Genomic DNA, 21,439 nt, shown 5'->3' with positions numbered 1-21,439 from the left:
GGGAGTGGTTATACAACTTGGTGACTGCAAAAAAAATTCACACACATACTTTACTTTTAAATATTTTAATTAAAATATTTAAATGTATGGGTAATTTGCCTGCCTGTTTGTTTATGTACCACTTGTGTGCCTACTGCCCAGCCAGGCCAGAAGAGGGTGTCATGCTCCCCAGAACTAGAGTTACAGCTGTTTGAGTGCCACCACGTGGTGCTGGAAATTGAACAAAAGTCCAACAGAAGAGCAGTCACTGCCTTTAGCCACTGAGCCATCTTTTCAGCCCCTAAGTGTACACTTTACAAGGACAAATTTTTGGTATGTGAACCAAGGCCTAGGGCCCCAAGCATGGCAGGCAGGTGTTCTGGGGATGAAATGCACCCGCAGTCAACCCATAGTATTTATTTTAAAGTAGAAAACAACAAAAATCTCCTATGATATCCTCTCCAGAGCAGGGCAAAATACATCATAACAGATAGGTGTTTACGAAGGATAAAGTATTAGGAAATGTTCCCTTGTTTAATTATAATCTGGGTTGGAATGTTTGGAGATTTTAGCAATCTGACAGCTAACATTAAGAGGATTAACGTGACTTCCTTACTGTTAATATCAATTTAATCTGCATCATTCAAAAACTAGTCACACTGAAATAATTACAGTAGTGACATCACGAAAAAATTACTAATTATATTAACAATCTATTAAGCCTGTCATCATTTAAATTTTTACTTCCTGAAGTACTGAATTGTGCCTTAATATCTAACGCAAAGGTGGCTCACACCTCTAGCTACATAATGAAAGGCAGATAAGAGGATGGGATAGGACGGAGATTTATTAGCAATGATGACATTCAGGATTAGAACACAAAAGGAAGCAGGACTTAAGAAATTTAAATCGTCATCATCAATGCAGTTAAATAACAAGAACTACAATCTCTATGTAGTAGCGTACAATGAATAAGAACCACAACACACACGCATAGACATACAAGCCTGCATAGTTACCAGCAGAGTATGAGTAAAGAAAACACAGCACCTAACAGCCAGAAAGGTTTTTGTTTTGTAGCAAAAACAAACAAACAAAAACAAAAACCACTGAGACGGCTTAAAATCCTTTTAAGAGTAGACTCGCTCGCACCGCAACCGCTTAGTGGGCGCATGGGCAGAGGACCCTTTGACCCGGTGACTCTGCGTGCAGATGCCGCAAACCTACAGTAGTCCCCTTCACTTAAACCAGTTCAGAGGACGGTGTCTTCCTGAATCCACTGATTCGGAAGGGGCTAGTAATTAGCCCTTCTGAAAAAAAATTTCCAGTCTTTCGTTGGAACAAGCACCTGGATACTGATTTCAACATTTAATCAAAACCGGGCAGCATGAAAGAGAAGTGAGGCGACTGGCCTTTCTCATCAGCGCTCCACGCACCCTAGAAACCTCTCTTTCACCAGCAAAACAGCTCCCCCAGACCGCACTCAGCCTCTCCCGGAACCAACACTCCGCAGGGACCCCGCAGCAAACCGATCTCAGAGCGCCCCCAAAGTGGTCCGGGAGCACCCACTTTGCCTCCACGACCCTGAGTCCCTCCCCTCCCGGCTCCCCCGCCCCCTGCAGCCAAAGTCGTCGCTGTTCCTTTAACTCGGCTTTGCTCCGGAGGGCGAGCCCGGCCAGGTCCTCCCGCCTCCTTCTCCGCCGCTCCCTCCCCCCCTCCCATCGGAGTTTCAGGTGAATGGGTCACGGAGGGAGGAGGCCGGCTACGCCACACCTTGTCGCTCGTGCCCACCTCCTGCTCCCTCCTTCCTCAGGCGACGGCGGTGGAGTTGAAGGACAGCGATCTAGCGCACGACCGGACAGCCGGCCCGGGACGCAGCAGGTGGGTCCGGAGCGCGCGGCCCCGGCGGGCTCGGCCTGAAATTGGTGCGCATGCCCGGGGGGAGGGGATGGGGGAGGACCGAGCTCCCGGCTCAGTGGGAGCCGTCTGCTGGCAGCGCGCGCGGCGGCGGCAGGTGCACCGCCAGGTGAGCGCTCGGGGTTCTCGTCGCCCAGGTGGCCCCGGCTTTGGCGACTGGGTGCGAGGCAGGTGCGGCGCCGGGGGTCCCCTCCCCAAGGGCGACAACGCTGCGACTGGGAGGCGCGGGGAGGGCGCGCGGAGCTAGTTTCGGTGGCAGTTTCGCCCTGGACTTGGAGCTCGCGGGAACCCGAGATGCGCGGGCACCTGAGCGCTGCGTGGGAGGATTTTGGGGGGCTCTCTCGGAGCTGCCAACGAAACCCTCTCTACCACAAATGCCTGAGCAACTTTCTGCTATTACAGAGGCGGGCGCCTCCTGGGCGGATCCAGCGCTCAGCTAGGGCGCTGGAGATCTGTGGGCTCTCGGGGTCCCCAGTTAGGACTGGAGAGGGACGACACAGGGCGACCTAGATCCCTGTGACCCTCCGGGTTTCCGCACTTTCGGGTAATTCATTCTGGCGGAGGGGGAAGCCAGGGGTCTTCTGCAGTGTCCCCAGAATCTCGGCTTGTATCGCCTTGGTTGTTTGGAACAGGGGGCGGTGCGTGCGCTTTTGTCGATTTCAGCTCTCCGAGTTCTTTTCGAGGGAGGCTGGATTTCGAGGGAAGCTGCTAACGCTGTGGATTCTCATCCGTGACCGCCGCTGCGGACCTGCCCCGGGGCAGAGCCTGCTCTGCCTCCCTGCGCTGGCCCGGCTGTTCCCGAGCGCGGAGCCGCGGTGGGGCGCACGCACGGTCGCGGGGACCCGCAGTTTACCTAGGCTGCCCACTTTGCAGACATCCTGGGGCAAAACTGGCCCCGCGAGTCCGGCGGAGAGTGGCCTGCGTTGGAGGAAGTATGCAGGGACAAGTGGGTGGGGACCAAAATGGCTTCTGAATCTTGGCGCTGAAACAACTCTGAGCCCCTTGCGTCCCAGGTGGAGTGACTGAACCCTATGAGGAACGGCAGTATCCTCCGGCCTGCCCCCGGCTCACCGGGCAAAGCGCCACTAGGGGAATTACCTGGGGCGGGGAGGAGGCAGCTTTCCAGGCAGGTTAGTAGTGTGTGGCTCTTGGACACAACAGGTGTTTTATGGGGATCCCAGGAAAAGAGAAATGTTTCCTGTGCGGCGCTTTCTGGTGATGCTCTTTGTGGTTGGTGGGTTGTTCAACTATATATCCCATGTGTAGCAGTAGTTCCTTTAATTTCTACAGGTGGTGGTTTTCTCTTTGGATTTATTTGCTTGTTAGTGCTTCCTTTGTTAGGTGATGGGATGGCGAGGTTAGCAAGCTAGGTTTGGGCGCGGGGGGTGGGGGGAGGTACTCTGTCTTCTGGCGGCTTCCAGGCAGAACCTCTCTGTACGAGGCTCTTTGTTAAAAGCAGATCCTACTAGACTTCATCTTAAGGATTTGGAGGTGGGGTGTGGATAGCCCAAGGTTGGAGGGAATCTCAGCACTAACCAAACAAACAACACCCGCACCCCCAATCCACCTTCGAAAACCCAAAACAAAATGCCTCAAAATGTACTCAGGCAGGATACTGAAAACTTAAGCCAAACCATATCGACTAGTTAATTGTAGAGAATTCCGAGGCTCTTTTCAGTCCAGCTCATTTTGTACCCCTTCCACCGTTAAAATGGAGATTTGTGTGTGTGTGTGTGTCACTTGCTCACTGAGCAATTTTGCACTCAGGGGAATACGATTTAGGGCTCTGCTCTGCTAGGTAAATGCCCTACAGCTCAGCTATGTACTCTCAACTCCCAAGCAAACTTGTTTTAGTTTTTAATCTTTCTTGGCTGTTGTTTGGGGCACCCAGTTTGTTTTCCTTTTTGTGAAGTACTTGTGAGTTGTATATTGGGATGGGGCCTTATATTCTGCCTTTCCAACAAGCTCACAAGTTAAGTCTGTACAGTTGTCCCTCCCCACTTCCTTTATCTCAGAATGTAAACATGGACTTTCAGCTGACTTCGATTTGATATATTTACTATTTGTATAGTTGAAGACATTCACTGCTGGACTGAAATCCCAACTTAATAATATGGAGCATCGGCTGTATTAACCACATATTTTAGGGCCATCCTGTCGTGTTGATGACCAACAAAGGAATTAGGGAAGGTGGTGGTCAAGACATATATGGGTGCCTGTGAAGCTCTCCTGTTCCACCTGGTGTGGAGGAAAATTACTGAATGGTCTGGAGAGCATCCCTGAGATTACATTTGAGCTGTGAGCTGAACTTGGGAACTTGACTGGCAGCAATCAAGATCCTCTCAGGGGGCGGGCATAGTGTTGCAGAACTTGAGAGGCAAAGACAGGTGGAGCTCTGTAAGTTCTAGGACAGTTAGTGCTAGAACCAATGAGCTCCTACCTCAAAGAGAAAAACAGAAAAGTTAAGTTTTGGGGCTGGAGAGATGGCTCAGTGGTTAAGAGCCTATGCTGCTCTTAGAGGACTTGGGTTCATTTCCCAGCAACCATGTCAGGTGGCTCACAACTGCCTCAAGCTCTTGGGGGGTCCAACTTCTCCAGCCTCTTTGGGCACCTGCACTCACATAATTATACCTAAGCACAGATACATACACATAACTAAAAATAATACATCTTTTTAAAAATTCCACTTTGGGATACTGGGAGATGGCTCAGTCGTTAAAGGCACTTGCCAGCAAGCCTGATGACTTGAGTTGGGTCCATGAGCCCCACATGGAGGGAACAGAATGCCAAAAGTTGTCCTCTGACCTCCTCACATTGCCATGAGACATTAGTGTAAATTAATACAAATAAAAAGATTTTTAAAAATCTTCTTTGGAGCTAGGGATGTAACTCAATGATAGACTCCTTGATTAGCATGTATAATGTCCTAGGTTCAATCCCCAACAGGAGGAAAAAAAAAAATCCTACTTGGATTCCTTAATTATATGTAGTTTTTTTAAGTTCCTTTTTTTAACTTTATGTATATGAATGTTTTACCTGCATGCTTATGTGCATGCACATGTTTGCCTGTTGGATCGATGAAACCAGGGTTAACTGATGGTTGTGAGCCACTATGTGGGTTCTGGGAATTGAACCCTGATCTTGTTTAAGAGCAACAAGTGATTTTAATCTCAGAACTCTCTCTCTAGACCTTAGAGATTTTTTTTTTTTTTTTTGAGACAGGGTTTCTTTGTGTAGCTTTGGAGGCCGTCCTGGAATTTGATCTGTAGACTGGGCTGGCCTGGAACTCACAGAGATCTGCCTGCCTCTGCCTTTGGAGTGCTGGGATTAAAATCATTTATTACCACACATAGCTTTAAAAAAAAATACAAGCACACGTATATGTACACACACACACATACACACACACACACACACACACACACACACACACACACACACCCACCATTAGCTGGAAGTGCTGGTTTTCGGTGTAACACATTCTGTAAGGATCTGTTGTCTGTCTGTCCTCCATTAGCTAACATAGTTGTGCTCTTCTGGCCCTGCTCATCTCTGTACTCTGAGGATGAAAGTGACCAGTGGGCCCCTTAGGCCAAATCCTAGAGGCCTTTTAAGTCCTTGGTTTTTCCCCCTTTACTCAGTAGGCACTTACTATAGAGCAGGGCCTTGCCCTTTAGTTGCTGACTATCAGGCTTTGTCACTGACGTAGGGACCTTGAAGTGGCATCTCTAAAGTAATACTAAGTAACTCCTGCCTGAGAGCAGAAGCTCAAATGGTTATTTGTTCTTCCTGGCAGGGGTGGAGTCAGGGCCTAAGGGAGACTTTCCCAACCTTGAGATGAAATCTGACCCTGTGGTTTTGGGTGTTTTGTTTTTGTTTTGAACCATTTCTAGGACCACAGAGACCATTCTTAAAATGTTTCAGGGCTTTTAGAGTAGTCTAAAAGGACATTAAAAACCATATAGTTCTCCAGGACAAGTGTTTCCTGTTTTCCAGTTATTTTCTTAAGACATGTTGTTTGTTTTTTGTTTTTGAAAGATCCTGAACTGTTGTAGTCGACCTCCTGGATTTGTGCCCAGGGTGGATGGAACCTGATGTACAGATTTGGATTTTGTTTCTTTTCTTTTTCAGTATTAGGGCTGGAATCCAAAGCTGCTAAGACCCCCTCAAACCAGCCCCTGTTGGTTCCTTCACAGCATTCCTGGATAGGAACACTATTTCTGAGTGCTCTCTAAGATTTGGATAGCCTTTGCTAAAATTCTTACCAAAGCAAATCTGCTTTTTGCAGGAGTGGGGAATGCGCCTCTAAGAATGAACACATGCCAAGCCGGGTCTCCTTTATCCTGTATTCTCATGGATTTTTACCAATTAAGTAGTTTATTCATTTTCCCTGTCTCCTGTACCAATCTCAGCCTGTCAGTTTTCAGGGAAGCAGGCGATGGCAAAACCTCTGGGCTTCAGCAGCAGGTTTACTGTCTTTATTTTATTGGTGCTGGGTGTTGAACTTGGGACCTTATGATTGACTGACACTGAACTACACCTGCAGCCCTGAGTGCACGTTTCCAAGTGACAGTTCCTGTCTCCAAACACCTGAGTGCCTGAGTACTTACTCACTTTCAGGAAACCATTGCAGAGTGTGAATGCATTTGCTTGTTTTCTCTGCTTTACTTGCCCCAGCCAAGGTCAGAGATAAGACTTCAGAGCTCAGAGAGCCTGAGGAGGTTGTTGCTTCTGAGCTAATAAATGGGGCTGATGGAACTACTATCTTTCTTCAAACTCATTCTGATCTTGCAGAGACCTCACTCATTCTGGATGGACTGCTAGCCCTTGGGTCATTAGTTATTCTTCCCAGTGTTTGGTCAGCTGCAGTTCTGGATAACCTTGTCTGCGGTTACCACTAGAGACCTCACTCCAGGTGAACATAAATGCCCCATTCTTTGTGCTAATTAGATGCTGTTATTTAGCTCCTTGGGACTCTGCCCAATCCTACCAGTTTGTACTTCAGATTCCCTGGATTCTTTCCCTGTGCTCTTGCCTGGTAACTTTCTTCAGAAGAGAAACCAAGGTGTAGCAAGAGCTGTTAAAATCTGCTTTCTAAAATTTCACAGTTTAAAAGTCCCTGCTCCTGGAGGAAACATGACAGCCAAACTCCAACTTCTAGGAAATAACACTTTGAAAAGGGATCTTGTTTGAATTTCTGACAACTAAAGCTTGAATTGGAATTAATTTAGGTTTTTTTTTTTTTTTTTTTTGAGACAGGGTTTCTCTCTATAACAGTCCTGGATGTCATGGAACTTGCTTTGTAGACCAGGCTGGCCTCGAACTCACTGAGATCCTCCTGCCTTTGCCTCCCAAGTTCTGAGATTAAAGGCATGTACCACCACCGCCTGGCTATAATTTAGTTTTTAGTAACTGATACCGAGTCATCCCCCCTTCTTTTTGAGACAGGGTCTTAATATGTAAACTTAGCTGCTGTGGAACTTGCTCTGTAGATGGCTGGCTCATAGATATCCTCCTGCCTCTACCTCCTGAGTGCTGAGATTGAAGGTGTGCACCTGGCTTGCCTTTGTAGCTTGTAAAAGATTTATATTAATGTGTAGGTGTGTGTTCCAGAATATGTTTATGCACAGCACATGTATGCAGGTACCTGAAGAAGCCAGAGAGAATGCTGGGTCCCCTGAACTAGAGTTACTGACACTTGCTGCCTGATGTGGTTGCTGGAAACCAAACCCATGTCCTCTGCAAGAGCAGTAAGCACTCTAAATTGCCGAGCCATCTTTCTAGCACCTTGTATTGTCTTTTGAGTCAGTCTTGTGCTGAAACCCAAGTTGGACTTAACTTGTAGCCCAGCAACGTTGAGTTCTTGGAAATCCTTCTGCCCCAGTCTCCCAAATGCTGAGATTTCATAGGCAAGCCACCATGCCTTGCTTTGGGAGCAGTGTTCAGTGACTGAGCTATAGGTATAGAAGGTCTAAGATTCCTCTGAGGTCAGTATTTGTCACTATTGATGTCCAGTCTCAGATATAAGGTCTTACATTCAATAATGTTTAAAGTTTTCCCTTAATGGTTTCTTTGTAAACATTATTTAGGAAGTCGATCTTGACTTTTGCCTTTCAAAGCCCCATTTTGGCTTAAATTGCTCATCTGTGTATTTCAACATGAGCTAAAGAAGTTGACTGTGGGCTAGTGACCGAGCTGGACACACTTAGGATTTAAGTGTGTTTGTACACTGGCAGAGTGGTTTTAGAAAAACATGATTGGCAGGAGAACTGCTGCCTCTTGCAGTCCCCCCCACCAACCATTCTTCTTAAAGAAAAAAAAAAAAAGTGAAGTTGTCTTTCCTGTGCTTGCTGCCTGTGTTCATATATCCTGGATTTCCATCTTTGGGATTTTGTCTAATATACAGAGTTTTATTTTGAGATTTGGAATATAAACTATTGGGTGACATGCAAGAGAATTGCTGTGTGGCTTACATAATACATTTAAAAAGTTTAAATTGATTTACTGTTCCTGATGGAGTAATGGACACTTGTACAGACTTCATTTGAAAATGAAAACAAACTTTACCTCAATATACTCAAGTCATAGATCTCTCTTGATTGTCACTTGAAGGTAATACTCTGTTAAGTTGTTCTGATACTTTTTTTTTTTTTAATCACCTTCTCCCTGAAAGCACATGAGGTTTTGCAGGCAGAGGTATCCATGGTCCAATCTGATCCATGTAAATGTTGAGCAAATATTTGCACATCTACTGTGTGCCAGGTGTTTTAATCGGTGAACAACATGCAAAAACTCCTGTTCACATCTGAAATTCTTTTCCTTGCTAATCAGTTACTAGTGCTGCCTGGAAAGAACTTACTGTTGCTTCCATATACCCTACCAGAGGGACAGGAAGTGCTGAAAACTGTAAAATTGAAGTTCATTTGTTCCTTCTTCCTTTATCTTCCACACACACTCGCGTGCACACCACAGCATGTGTGTGGAGGTCAGAGGACAGTGTGCAGGTGTTGTTTCTCTCTTCACCATGAAGGTCCTGGGGATTGAACTCAGGTCCTTATCCTTTGTGGCAAGACTCTTTACCCACTGAGCCATCTCAGTCCTTTCTTGGCTTTTCTAGCACTGGATTTTCTAGAATAAACTTCAGCTCTTAGGTCACACTTGGTTAGTGTATTTCCAGAAGATCTCTTGGGTGACACGGATCATGACAGATTCACTACTTTATGGACATTGACACCAGTTGTTCACTTTGGGAGAGCTAATATATTCCAAATGAGACTGACTTAAAAATCTCTGGTGGTGGAAAGGGCAGGAGATGTGTGTGAGGCTATATCTCAGTGACTCACTGGCTTCAGCTTTGAGCGTTTTACTTCCCATGCCTTTCTGATCCTTTCTGGGTTTGTAAAATGGATAAATGGTGGTTTTGAGTCTAAATTGGAATTTTGTGCAAAGTGGGGCACACGGGTAGTTAACTGGTGTGTTTTTCTTTCTCTCCTGGCCCCTCAGCCCTCACGCTTCATTACTTGCAGGGCTTTGCTGCTGCTGCTCCATGGTGCCCTCTTTCAGTTAGCTTCTTGATCCTAAATCATTTCTACTTGGACTGCTGAGAATCATAACTGGTTTCCTGTTTCTTACCTGAGTAAGATAGGAGACTATCTCCAGACTTTCCAAGCACTTCGTACCCTCATCATAATCTTATTTTAACAGGTTAACATGGCCATACATGGTTTCCTCTCTGGCCCATAAACTACACGTGACCCCCCCACACCCACACCCACACAGGTCAGCACCTAACCAGCTGGGATGCCCATCCTTCCTACCAAGACACCAGCTCTTCTTTGTGGCTCCCTGCTTACCCCTTACCACATTGGTCACATAGTTCAGCCTGAAGAAGTTGCTATTTTGTGTGTGTCTCATACTTCTACAGGCCCTTGATAGATGCGTGTTCATTGAGTGGAATCGCCTTTCAGATATGCAGACACTTTTGCATTAAGGAATTCGAGAACAAAACTACTCTGCTTTTCTCTTATGGAGGGACTGTTTATGATGTGTTTCTTGTTTTCTTCTTTTGTAAAAATGACATTTTGGAGACTTAGAGAAGAAGATAAAAGAATGAAAGGGCTGGAGATCACACCATCTGTGCCTACATTTTGTAATCTCTCTCTCTCTCTCTCACTCTCTCTCTCTCATCTTTTCGGTTTCTCTGTGTAACAGCTCTGGCTGTCTGGGAACTTCAGGCTGGCCTTGAACTAACAGAGATCTGCTTGCCTCTGCCTCCCGAGGCACACAAAGGTGTGCACCAACCACCCCTGCCCAGCTATAATCGCTTTTAATGAGGCCACACTTTTCAGTTAGGTTGTGCTTTAGTTAACTCTGAAGCACTAACAGGTGCTAGACACTGTTTTATTTACATTTTCATGTGCATTCTCATTTTACACAAGCATTTATAGGTAATAGGAAATTACTTTTCTTTCCGTGTTAGAGATTGAATCTAGGACCTTGGATATTGTAGGTAAATCCCCCACTACAGAGTTACAGTCTTCAGTTTGTTGTTCTTTGTTTTGTTTTTGAGAAAGGGTCCTACTGTGTTGCCTAGGTTGGTCTCCAACTTGAGATCCTTTTGCCCCAGCTTCCTGAGTAGCTGGGGTTTCTGGTATATACCACTGTACCTGCATTAAAACTGTTATTATTATTTATTTTAAAATTTTAAGGGTCTGGAAAGAGATGGCACAGTGGTTAGGAGCAATGGCTCTTCTAGAGGACTTGGGTTCAATTCCAAGCACCCATGTGTCAGCTCACAACCGTCTATAACTCTTCTAGAGGATCCAACACTTATCATACAGACACACATGCAGGCAAAATAAGAATGTACATAAGTTAAAAGTAAATCATTAAGCTGGGCCTTGTGACTTATGTCTTTAATCACAGCACTTGGGAGCCAGAGGCAGGTGAATCTTGTGAGTTTGAGGCCATCCTGGTCTACAGAGTAAGTTCCAGGACAGACAGGGCTCCACAGAGAAACCTTGTCTCAAAAAAACCAAAACAAACAAAAACAAACAAAAAAAAAATCAAGAAAGTTAAATGATTAATTTTTTTAAAATTTAAACATTTTAGAGAGAGAGAGAGAGTGTGAGTGTGTGTGTGTGTATGTATGTATATATGTATGTGCCATGGCATAGGTGTGAAGGTGAGAGGACAACTTGCAGGACTTGGTTCTCTGTAATACGTATATTCCAGGGATTGAACCTAAGTTCATCAGACTTGGTGGATGACACCCTTACCTACTGTGTCATCTTGCTGATCCTAAATAGTTAATTTTGTGAAAGAAAATTAACTCTCTCGCTCCCTTTTTTCTTTATCTTTTTGAGAAAAGATCTCATGCTAACCTCAAATTTGTTTCTTTTTGTATGCTTTTGTTCTTATTAGTTGCTCTTTAATTTATTTTCCTACTATGTTATAAAATGATGTGAGGTTGTCATTACCGTAACTCAGAATTTTAAGTTTAAAGATACTTGTGTGCCAGGGCCATTCAGAGTGCAATACTGGTACCAGGAGAAATGTGATTTTTCTGTGCCCAAGGAATTGATGGTCTGTCTGTCACATGAAAGTGTCAGTGGACTGGAGAAGTAAGTAACTGTGGAGTGAGTGGGTGCTTGGTGGTTGGAGTCTCTGTGTTTCTTTGTGATGCAAACTTCTCTGGCCTCAGTAGTAATTCCATCCTCCTACTTTTGTTGCTTAGGTTTGCTTATCTTGGGAGTCTTGAAGTCTTACTCATCATAAAGATCAGGTGACCAGAGACATCAGCCATGTCTGTGAGGCCTTTTGAAAGTCCACCTCCTTATCGACCTGACGAATTGTAAGTAGGTTAATTATTCTTTTTTTTTTTTTTCTAATGGGGCCTGTTACATACAAAAGAAACCTCCATCCATTAAGTATTTGTTTTTAAACAAACCCATCCCCAGTACTAAACCCCTTCCCTCACCAACACCACCCACTACTTTTGGGCTGGGGACATGGCTCAGTTAGTAGAGTATTTATTTGCCTAGCATTCATAAAGTGGTGACTAAGGGTTTGATCTGTAGTACTGCATAAACCAGGCATGGTGGCACACACCTTAATCCCAGCATTTGGAAGGTGGAGGCAGGAGAATCTACAGTTCATCTACATAATGAGATTGAAGTCAGGCGACATTAGGTTTTGTCTCAGAACAACAAACAAACAAAAAAACTAAGCCCAGGATGGTGTTCATACTTGCAATCCTAGTACTTGGGAGACTAGGAGGATTATCACAAGTTTGAGGTAGTCTGGGTCTGTGTATGGAGTACAAGGCTAGTTAGGGCTATGTGGCGAAACTGTCTCAAACAAGCAATCCAAACAATTTTTGCACTTAATGGTGTGAATTTTACCAAACATTTACAATGAAAAGTGAATTTCCATCTTATGCATAACTTCAAAATGATAGTTTTTCCCTGTGTAGACAACTACATTATCCATTTCTAGTATTTGCCTCAAGATACTTTCTAGGGCTGGGTGCCCTGGCTCATACCTTCAATCCCAGCACTTGAAAGGCAGAGTAGACTCAGGCAGATATCTCTGTGAGTTTGAGGATGGCCAGGGCTATGTAGAGAGACTCTACCTCAAAAAACAAACAAACCAAACACCAAAGAGATTAACACCCACCAAGATATTGTGTAAGGCTCAAAGTTCTTAGATTTAATTTGGCCAATTTGGTCAAATGTCAGTGGCTCTGATACAAGTTGTCAATTTATGACTAAATTACTGGAATATGCAGAGTAGTTTTGATAAAGGAGATGCAGAATCCAGTCGAACATTCCCTGATGAGCCCTTAATGTATAATTGGTTTGCTTTGCCTCTCTTGATTAATTGACTATAGATTATGGAGTGATTTCCACAATTTGCCCCTTGAGTAATAAAACGATAATACACATTATATATAATATATGTAACACACATTTCTTCTTGATGGTCCTGGGGATTGAATGTAGGGCTCTACCTTTCAGTGTACTACATCTTGTCTCCCACCCCTCCCTTTCTTTTCTAACTTCCCCCTCTCCACTGCCAAGCACGGTACCCAGCATTAATCCTGCCTGATAATTCCAACAGTCAGCCTTCAGAGAACAAATAAATCAGTGAGCTTTCCGATGGAGAAGAGCGAGACTGCTAGGAATTGCATAGGCCTCCGAATAGGCTGGTATGGGTGTTGTGTTTAAATACACTTACCTTGTGCCACACAGACAAAACAAAGCTTGATACCATTGTTTTAAAGCAGTGTGGCTCCCGCCCACACATGCTATGATTTCACTGATAAGATGTGCAAAATCTGAAGTTTTTTTTTTCCTCCAGTGCTGGGAGTGGAACCCAGAAGCATTTAGCTTACTGTGCAATATTCTACTACTGAATCACATCACCAGCCCCATTGCCTGATAATTTATACATTTCCAGATGATCCTTACATGGAGCAAATTTTGGAGAACCTTTGCCCTTTGTCCTAGAGTAGTCACTGTCAAGTATGTTCCCAAGACCCGTGTGCTGCATCAGCTGGACTTGTTCTCCTACAGAATCAGCTGTCCCCTTTCCCTTCAGCGGGACATTTAAAATAGTTTCATCTATGTGGCTAATTTTATTCCAAGCAGTTTTTAACTTCAGGTCTTTTTATTTGACCTTCAGCAAACCCAATCATTATGCACCAAGCAATGACGTGTATGGTGGAGAAATGCACGTTCGACCAATGCTGTCTCAGCCGGCGTACTCCTTTTACCCAGAAGATGAAATTCTTCACTTCTACAAATGGACGTCGCCCCCGGGAGTGATTCGGATCCTGTCTATGCTCATTATTGTGATGTGCATTGCCATATTTGCCTGTGTGGCTTCCACACTTGCTTGGGACAGAGCCTATGGAACCGGCATCTTTGGAGGTAGCCTAGGCTACCCTTATGGAGGAAGTGGCTTTGGTAGCTTTGGAAGTGGCTATGGCTATGGTTATGGCTACGGTTATGGCTATGGAGGGTATACAGATCCAAGAGCAGCAAAAGGTTTCCTGTTGGCCATGGCAGCCTTTTGCTTCATTGCCTCCTTGGTAATATTTGTTACCAGTGTTATAAGATCTGGAATGTCCAGAACAAGAAGATATTACTTGATTGTGATCATAGTCAGTGTTATCCTGGGCATCCTGGTGTTTATTGCCACGATTGTGTATATAATGGGAGTCAATCCAACTGCCCAGGCTTCTGGATCTATGTACGGTTCCCAGATCTATGCCATATGCAATCAGTTCTATACTCCTGGAGCTACTGGACTCTACGTGGATCAATATCTGTATCACTACTGTGTGGTGGATCCCCAGGAGGTATGAATAGTTTTTGTTCTTCCCCACACCCGTCCTTCTTTCCATAAGACTCAACTAGAGTCTGTAGGTACTCAGCTAGAATAATCAGTATGGGAACATTTAAAAAAATATGTCAAGGTCCTACTTTTAATTATGTCATCATGTTGGGGTAGGGACTGGATGTCATTGTTAAGCAATGATTAAGATTCTACCTATTTAAAGACTACCTCAGTGGTAGCCAGCAGTGGTGGTGCACGCCTTTAGTCCCAGCACTCGGGAGACAGAGGCAGAGGCAGGCAGGTATTTGTGAGTTCCAGGCCGGCCTGGTCTACAGAGCTAGTTCCAGGACAGTTAGGTCTACACAGAGAAACCCTGTCTTGAAAAATCAAAAAACAAAACAAAAAACCCAAACAAACAAACATAACAAACCTCAGTGGTTTGTCATGTGGTCATAGAATTATGTAAGCACCCCTACAGTTATGGACCATTTTTACTGACTCCCAAGGAATCTTCTGTGTCTATTAGCAATTGCTCACCATCTTCTTAACCCACTCTGGGCAGCCACTACTCTTCCCTTCTAGTTTTGCCTATTCTTTGGTATTTCATAAATTTTCATACTGTATGGTCTCTATAATTGGCATCTTTCACTTAGCATGATTATTTTTTTAAGGTTTATCTGTGTTTTTCTTTTCTTTTTTTTTTTTTTTCTTCAAGACAGGATTTCTCTGTGTAGCTTTGGAGCCTGTCCTGATACTCGCTCTGTAGACCAGGCTGGCCTTGAACTCACAGAGATCTGCCTGCCTCTACCTCCAGAGTGTGAGGATTAAAGGTGTGCGCCACCAACACCCGGCAGGCTTATCTGTCTTTATTTTGTGGAAGTCCTTTATTTCTTTTTATTGATGAATGATTTAGGAGGATATGTCATATTTATTTACCCATCAGTTCATTGTCTGTTACTTGTGTTATTATGACCCTTGATGTACAAGTTTTTGTGTAACTTTTAATAGCTCCCTGAGTTGTGAGTATGCCTGCAGGTAGAATTGATGAGCGTGTGTGGCTCTAACTTTTTTAGGTACTGTCAGTTTTCCAAAGAGGTTGAGCCATTTTACAGTCTCTCCAAAAATGTGTGAGGGTCCTAACCATCCTACTTCCTTACCAGAGCTTGTTATTGTCAGTCTGTCGTCATGTTAATGGGTGTGCATGGTACTTCATTATAGGTGGCTTTTTGGGTGTGTGTTTGTTTTTTTTTGTTGTTGTTGTTTGTTTGTTTTTTTAAATAGGGTTATGTTATATATCCCAGGCTGTCCTTGAACTCACAGCAATCCTGTTTTAGCATTCTGGTTCCCTTAACTATAGGTGTGCTCCTGTGCTTTGCTTGTGTTTTCATTTGTTTTTCCTTGATAGCCAGTGGTAACGAGTATATCTTCATGTATGTATTGGGCATTTATCATCATTGGATATTCAGAATCTTGCTTTTAAAATTGGCCTGTTTTAAGTCTTTTTTTGTTTGTTTTTGTTTTTGGAGACAGGGTTTCTCTGTGGCTTTGGAGGCTGTCTCGAACTCACAGAGATCTGCCTGCCTCTGCCTCACGAGTGCTAGGACTAAAGGTGTGCACCACCACCGCCAGGCTTAAGTCTTTATAATAGGCATATAAGTCTCTTATGAATGATTTGTAAATATTTGTAATTTTGCCATCTCCCCTTTTAATTTTTTTTGATGATATTCTTTACACAAAACTTTTTAGTTTTGATAGACTCTCATTTGTCTGATTTTTCTTTTGTTGTTTTTTGCTTTTGATATCTTTTCAAAGAAAGTAAATGTTCTCCATAAAAGTTGCTTTTTCTTTTTAATTATATCCCCCCCTTGAAGCAAGGGTCTTACTGTATAGCCCATATTGGCCTGTAAATTGTGATCCTACTGTAGCCTCAGCCTTTTGAGCTCTGTAATTACAGGCATATGAACTACCTTCCCTGGTCCATCAAAGTGAGTTGACTATATGGGTGATGGTTATAGCTCATGTGTGGAAAGCTTGCTTATTATGCACAAGGTCCTGAGTCAGAAACATTTGGAACTGGAGATGGTTCAGTGGGTAGAATGCTGGCACAATCATGAGGACTTGAGTTTGGATACCCAGAACCCATGCAAGAACCCCAAGCGTGGTGGGTGTACACATGTAGCCCCAGTGCTGATGAGACAGGGGGTTCACTTGCCAGCCAGTCTAGGTGAAATGTCAAGTTCCAGGTTCATGGAGAGACTACTTCTCAAATAATGAAGAGATATCAGAAGGTATCTGCTATTGACCTTTGACCTCCTCTCATAGATAGGCATGCACATGTATTGTCGAATATTCTCCTGTGCACACACAAGGATTACAGTCTTGCTTACTCTTGCATGCAACACACACACACACACACACACACACACACACACACACACACACACACACACACACACACGCATGCACACAGGTCATGAATGTGAATATTTATTTTTGGAATCTCATTTGATTCCATTAATCTGTTTCTGTCCTTATACCCAAACCACACTGTCTTTTTATTTTAATATTATAGTAAGTTTTGAAGTTGTGAGGTATGGGTTTTCTAACTTTGCTCAAAATGATTTTGACCAGATTCTGTGTTTCTTGCATTTCCATCTGATTTTTAGGATTATCCTTTAGGGTAGCCCTTGTGCATGCTGCGATAACTTTTAGTTTCTGCAAACCACCTGCTAGGACTTTGAAGAGTTGCTCCAAATCTGTAGATCAGTTTCAGGGAATTTTGTCATCATTGCAATTGGAAGTCTTCTTTTTCTTTTTTCTTTTTTTCTTTTTTTTTTTTTTTTTTTTTTTGGTGGGGGGTTGTGGTGGTGGATATTTCAAGGCAGGGTTTCTCTGTAGCCCTAGAATTCACTTTGTAGAACAGGCTGGTCTTGAACTCATAGAGATCCACCTGCCTCTGACTCCCAAGTACTGCAATTAAAGCCATTTGTAACCTTTGCCCAGGGCAATTTTACATCTTCTAGTCAATGAACATAGGATATCTTTCCATTTCTTTCATGAGTTTGGTTGTTTCCAGAGTGTTGATACTTTTTTGTCCAGGTGATTCCATGTGTTTTGGGGGCATAAAACCCTAAGGAAACTGTGAGTCAGCTTCTTTACATGAAACCACAAATGCTGCTGCGGCTGCTTCATTCTTTTCCCTGAATGAGTCACTCGATTGGGCTAGACTTTCTCCACGGTCTGCCTGTCTGTATTTTGAAGATGGAGTGTTTTCCCTGATGGTGTGGGTTTCCGAGTGCTTGCTATTACTGTTCAGACCTGTCTGTGGTGAGCACCGAGAACTGGTAGAATTGGTATGCCTATCTCACCACACTCCCATCCCTTGGAATCTTTTGGCTACTTGAAACCTATATTCTATGGAGAAGGGTGTCACTGTGAGATAGACAGTGGATAGGAGAGCCTACTGTTACCCATGAGTAGATAACTGATACTGGCCTCATATTCAAGTGTGCCCTGACCAGTGTACCACTAAAACATCTGCCAGACACTGGATGAGCCATCAGGAGGAGGAGGCTTCCCTGTCACAAGGCATTGAAAATAGAGGAACTTGCTAGATTAAAAGGAATCACTTGTCCATTTGCTCTAATTTATAGGTTTGTAGATTTATACCGTTATCATTTATGTTAAGACAGATCTCTATGGCTCACCTTACATACAGTGTAAAAATAGTTGCCAAGCATGTGTCATGAACAGAGTTATAGGTATGACTATCTAAAGCTACTTCTGAAATTAGCAGTTTTCAAATTCTTGTTTTGTTTTTTGAGACAGGGTTTCTCTGTGTAGCTATGAAGCCTATGCTGGCAGTCACTCTGGAGACCAGGCTGGCCTCGAACTCACAGAGATCCGCCTGCCTCTGCCTCCCGAATGCTGGGATTAAAGGCGTGCGCCACAAATGCCCGGCAGTTTTCAAATTCTTTAGCAGTAAGATATTGAGGCTGGGCATAGGTCTGTAACCTTAGCACTGGGGAGATATGGGTAGGAAGACTAAGAGGTTAAGATCATTTTCAGCTCCATAGGGTTTGAGGCTAGCTTGGGCTATTTGAGACATTGTCTCAAAAAAACAATTTAAAACAAACAACATTGATTTATTACTTAACTGGCTATTATAAAAATCTGGCAGCTACAGAGGCACACATGTTCTAGAACCCATTTCCTGTGGCTATAAAATGTGTGCTGATAGTTCTGCCTTTAAGCAGGGTTTGAGCACGGAGTTACTTGGTATGTGTCCATTTCTGTTTATGTGCAGCCAGCCATACTTTGTCTGGGTTTTGTTAGCTTTAGTTCAGTTGGTGTGGGTTAGTTTTTAATGATAGAACTAATCTGTAGCAATTTACTTTAGTTTTGTACCCATTAAATCACAAGTACCCAGGCCCTTTGTTAAAGGTTTTAGCTCCTAGAAGGCGAATTTCAATTAAAGCAATTAAAAATAATTGTACCAATATCTTTCATCCCCTTTTAGGCTATAGCCATTGTCCTGGGATTCATGATTATTGTGGCCTTTGCTTTAATCATTTTTTTTGCTGTGAAAACCCGAAGAAAGATGGACCGATATGACAAGTCCAATATTTTGTGGGATAAGGAACATATTTATGATGAACAGCCCCCCAATGTTGAAGAGTGGGTAAGTGTAAACAAAATGAAACACTTTGAACCTTTTATTCAATTTCCGTCGTCTGACCCTAATTGTTTTTTGTATTTGGTTAAACTTCATGCGAAGAATTATTGTGTTTGTATAAGTTGTTTGTTTTTTGCTCAGAATTTTTGAAAGATGGGTAAATGGAGATCACTTTTTTAAAGGGTGAAATTACTTCTGTTTTCAGGGAGTAAGTAGATCCAGGCTCTGGAAGGGATACCTCCTAGAAAGTCACAGAGAAAGCGTGGCCTTTGCAGAGTGCAAGCAAGCAACTCTTCGCCACACCTTTATTTCTTTGCTTTACTGTTTTGGAGAAAACACTGTTGCCCTGGGGATGGGGGCATCTGGGGTCAAGGTTGGCAGAGACATTTTTGGAATGATCACGTTGGTAGCCTTCTCAACTTTTTACGTTGATAGCAGCATGGTTAACCGAAATGACTCATTCTGTATCCATTTACCTATCAAATACTTCAGTATGGCAGACAAAGATTACAGGAGTTTCTATTTTAGGAGGGAAGGTAATATACTGTAAATCTTAGCAGACTTTGGCCAGGCAGTGGTGGTGCATGCTTTTAATTCCAACACTTGGGAGGCAGAGGCAGGCAGATCTCTGTGAGTTCGAGGCCAGCCTGGTCTACAAGGAGAGTTCCAGGACAGCCAGGGCTACATAGAGAAACCCTGTCTTGGAAAAAAAACAAGAAAAACAACAACAAAGAAACCCAAACAAAAAAGCTGAGCAAGCAAGGGGTGTGTGTGTGTGTGTGTGTGTGTGTGATGGCAAACTTCTTTAACCCTAGCACATGGAAAGCAGCTATAGAAACTTTTTTTTCTACTTTAATGTTTTTCTTCAGTACTGGCGTCAGAACCCAGGGCTTTGTGCTTGCATACTAGCAAGCCGTTTGCCATTATATCCCTAGGTTTTTGTGCTTTCTCCTTGTTTTAATCTTTGTGAGTTTGTGTGTTGTGAATTGTATGTGTGTTCCTGCTTGTGAGTGCAGGCATGTGCACTTGTCATGCGTCTGTGTGGCTATCAGAGGACAGCCTTGGGTGTTGGCCTTCATCTTCCACTTGTTTGGGGCAGAGTCTCTCTGTACTGTACTGGCCAGGCCAGCTTGTCCTGGGGCTTCCTGGGATTCTCCTGTCTGTCTCCATCTTATCTTGGAAGAGCTTCAATTACAGATTTGCCACCGCACCTGGCTTTTATCCGGGTTCTGGGGATCACATTCACCCACTTTCAAGGCAAGGGCTTTACCCATCAAGCTGTCTCCCCCACACCCCTCTACTTCCCTGTTTTTTGAGATAACATCTCCTTAACTTGCCTAGGCTGGACCTGAACTCACTCTGTAATCTAAGCAGGCCTCCCAAGTAGCCAGGATCCCAGGCCTTTACCTCTAGATCTGGCTCTGGCCATGAAAATTAATTGGGATTTCTGGACCCTAGCTGACTGTAGGGTAGGGTTGTTGTGGCCACTGGCAATGGGGTATAGGAGGGCTTCAAAAGAGCTGTTGGTTACTGATAAACAGAAGTGCCCCTTAGCTCTAGCATTCTAAATGCCAGAATGTTTAGGAAATCTACGAGCTTAGATGTAACTATCTCTAGCTATTGAAGGGGAGGGCATGTTAAGAGTTATCTGCTTTCCAGTGATGAGTGCTAACCCCCTTTGTAGGAAGCCACTTCACTGTGAAGTGTGAAGCTGCTTTACAGGAAGCATTCTCTATCGATCTTTAGCTCTAGGCGAGGCCACCTGTAGATAGACTAGGACAGTCTGTTGTGGACTATGAAGTAAATGTTTTGCTGAGAGTTTCTGGGTGTGTCAGTTTTCACTGGCTGTTGGATTTATTTACTTAAGGTTTCGAGAGGGCTTTAAAAAAATAAATAAACTGGCTCAAGGGAGACCAGCACCAGTAATATTAGAGTCACCGTGAACTTTAGCCTCTTGTCTGATCTACTGTTAGGAAAGTTTAATCAGTTGTAAGTGTTTTGATAACTTGGCGACAGGCAGTAACTCATGAAGTGGTGAGGAAGTGAAGGCATCCTTTGTGGCCGTTGGAGTAGCTCAGTGGTAGAGTACTTGCCTAATGTGTAGAAGGCTCTAGGTTCAACCCCCAGCCCAATATATACTCACAAAAGGGTATTATTTTGTATGTAGTACCTTATAATAACTGACTTGGGTATTTTAGCGTCAAGCAGTTTGTTTTTTCTTCTAGTCTTCTTTGCCTCCCCAAGCTCATTCCATTGAACTTAGTTACTCATTGCAGTTCAGCCCCAGATGCAATCTTTTGCTCCTGTGCCTTTCTCCTCCAGCGGCTTTCACTCTGCCCTCAGGCCGCTACAGTGGAGATGCAACTCTGCACGTGAGTGCAGCAGTAAGTCTTTGTCCCTTTGGTCTTAGCAAAACATAACGGCTTGTGCTAAGTGCGGATTATTATACATCATGGGACCTTGAGTTAAGTCTCCAGTGTTGGGGGAGAATGGGGACCTTAGTAATTGTGGACCCTAAGGCAAGGG

At 43.8% G+C, this 21,439-nt stretch overlaps 1 protein-coding gene across 2 annotated transcripts in view; it reads left to right on the top strand.

Annotated features, from left to right (window-relative positions):
- The first annotated feature begins 1,716 nt into the window (after positions 1-1,716).
- The window catches only part of Ocln (occludin), a 50,418-nt gene continuing 30,695 nt past the window's right edge, over positions 1,717-21,439 (top strand). The window contains exons 1-3 of one of the 2 annotated variants that reach the window (XM_035440530.1): positions 11,700-11,749; positions 13,582-14,260; positions 18,758-18,919. In XM_035440530.1, coding sequence (XP_035296421.1) covers positions 11,700-11,749; positions 13,582-14,260; positions 18,758-18,919 — 891 coding nt within the window. Of the gene's footprint in view, positions 1,861-11,699; positions 11,750-13,581; positions 14,261-18,757; positions 18,920-21,439 lie in introns of those variants that run through there. The other variant, XM_027401616.2, reaches the window with a different exon arrangement.

The sequence above is a fragment of the Cricetulus griseus genome, chromosome 2, assembly GCF_003668045.3.
Source record: "Cricetulus griseus strain 17A/GY chromosome 2, alternate assembly CriGri-PICRH-1.0, whole genome shotgun sequence".
NCBI classification, from domain to species: domain Eukaryota; kingdom Metazoa; phylum Chordata; class Mammalia; order Rodentia; family Cricetidae; genus Cricetulus; species Cricetulus griseus.
The sequence above is the reverse complement of the archived record's forward strand: the minus strand, read 5'-3'. Positions and strand labels throughout refer to the sequence as shown.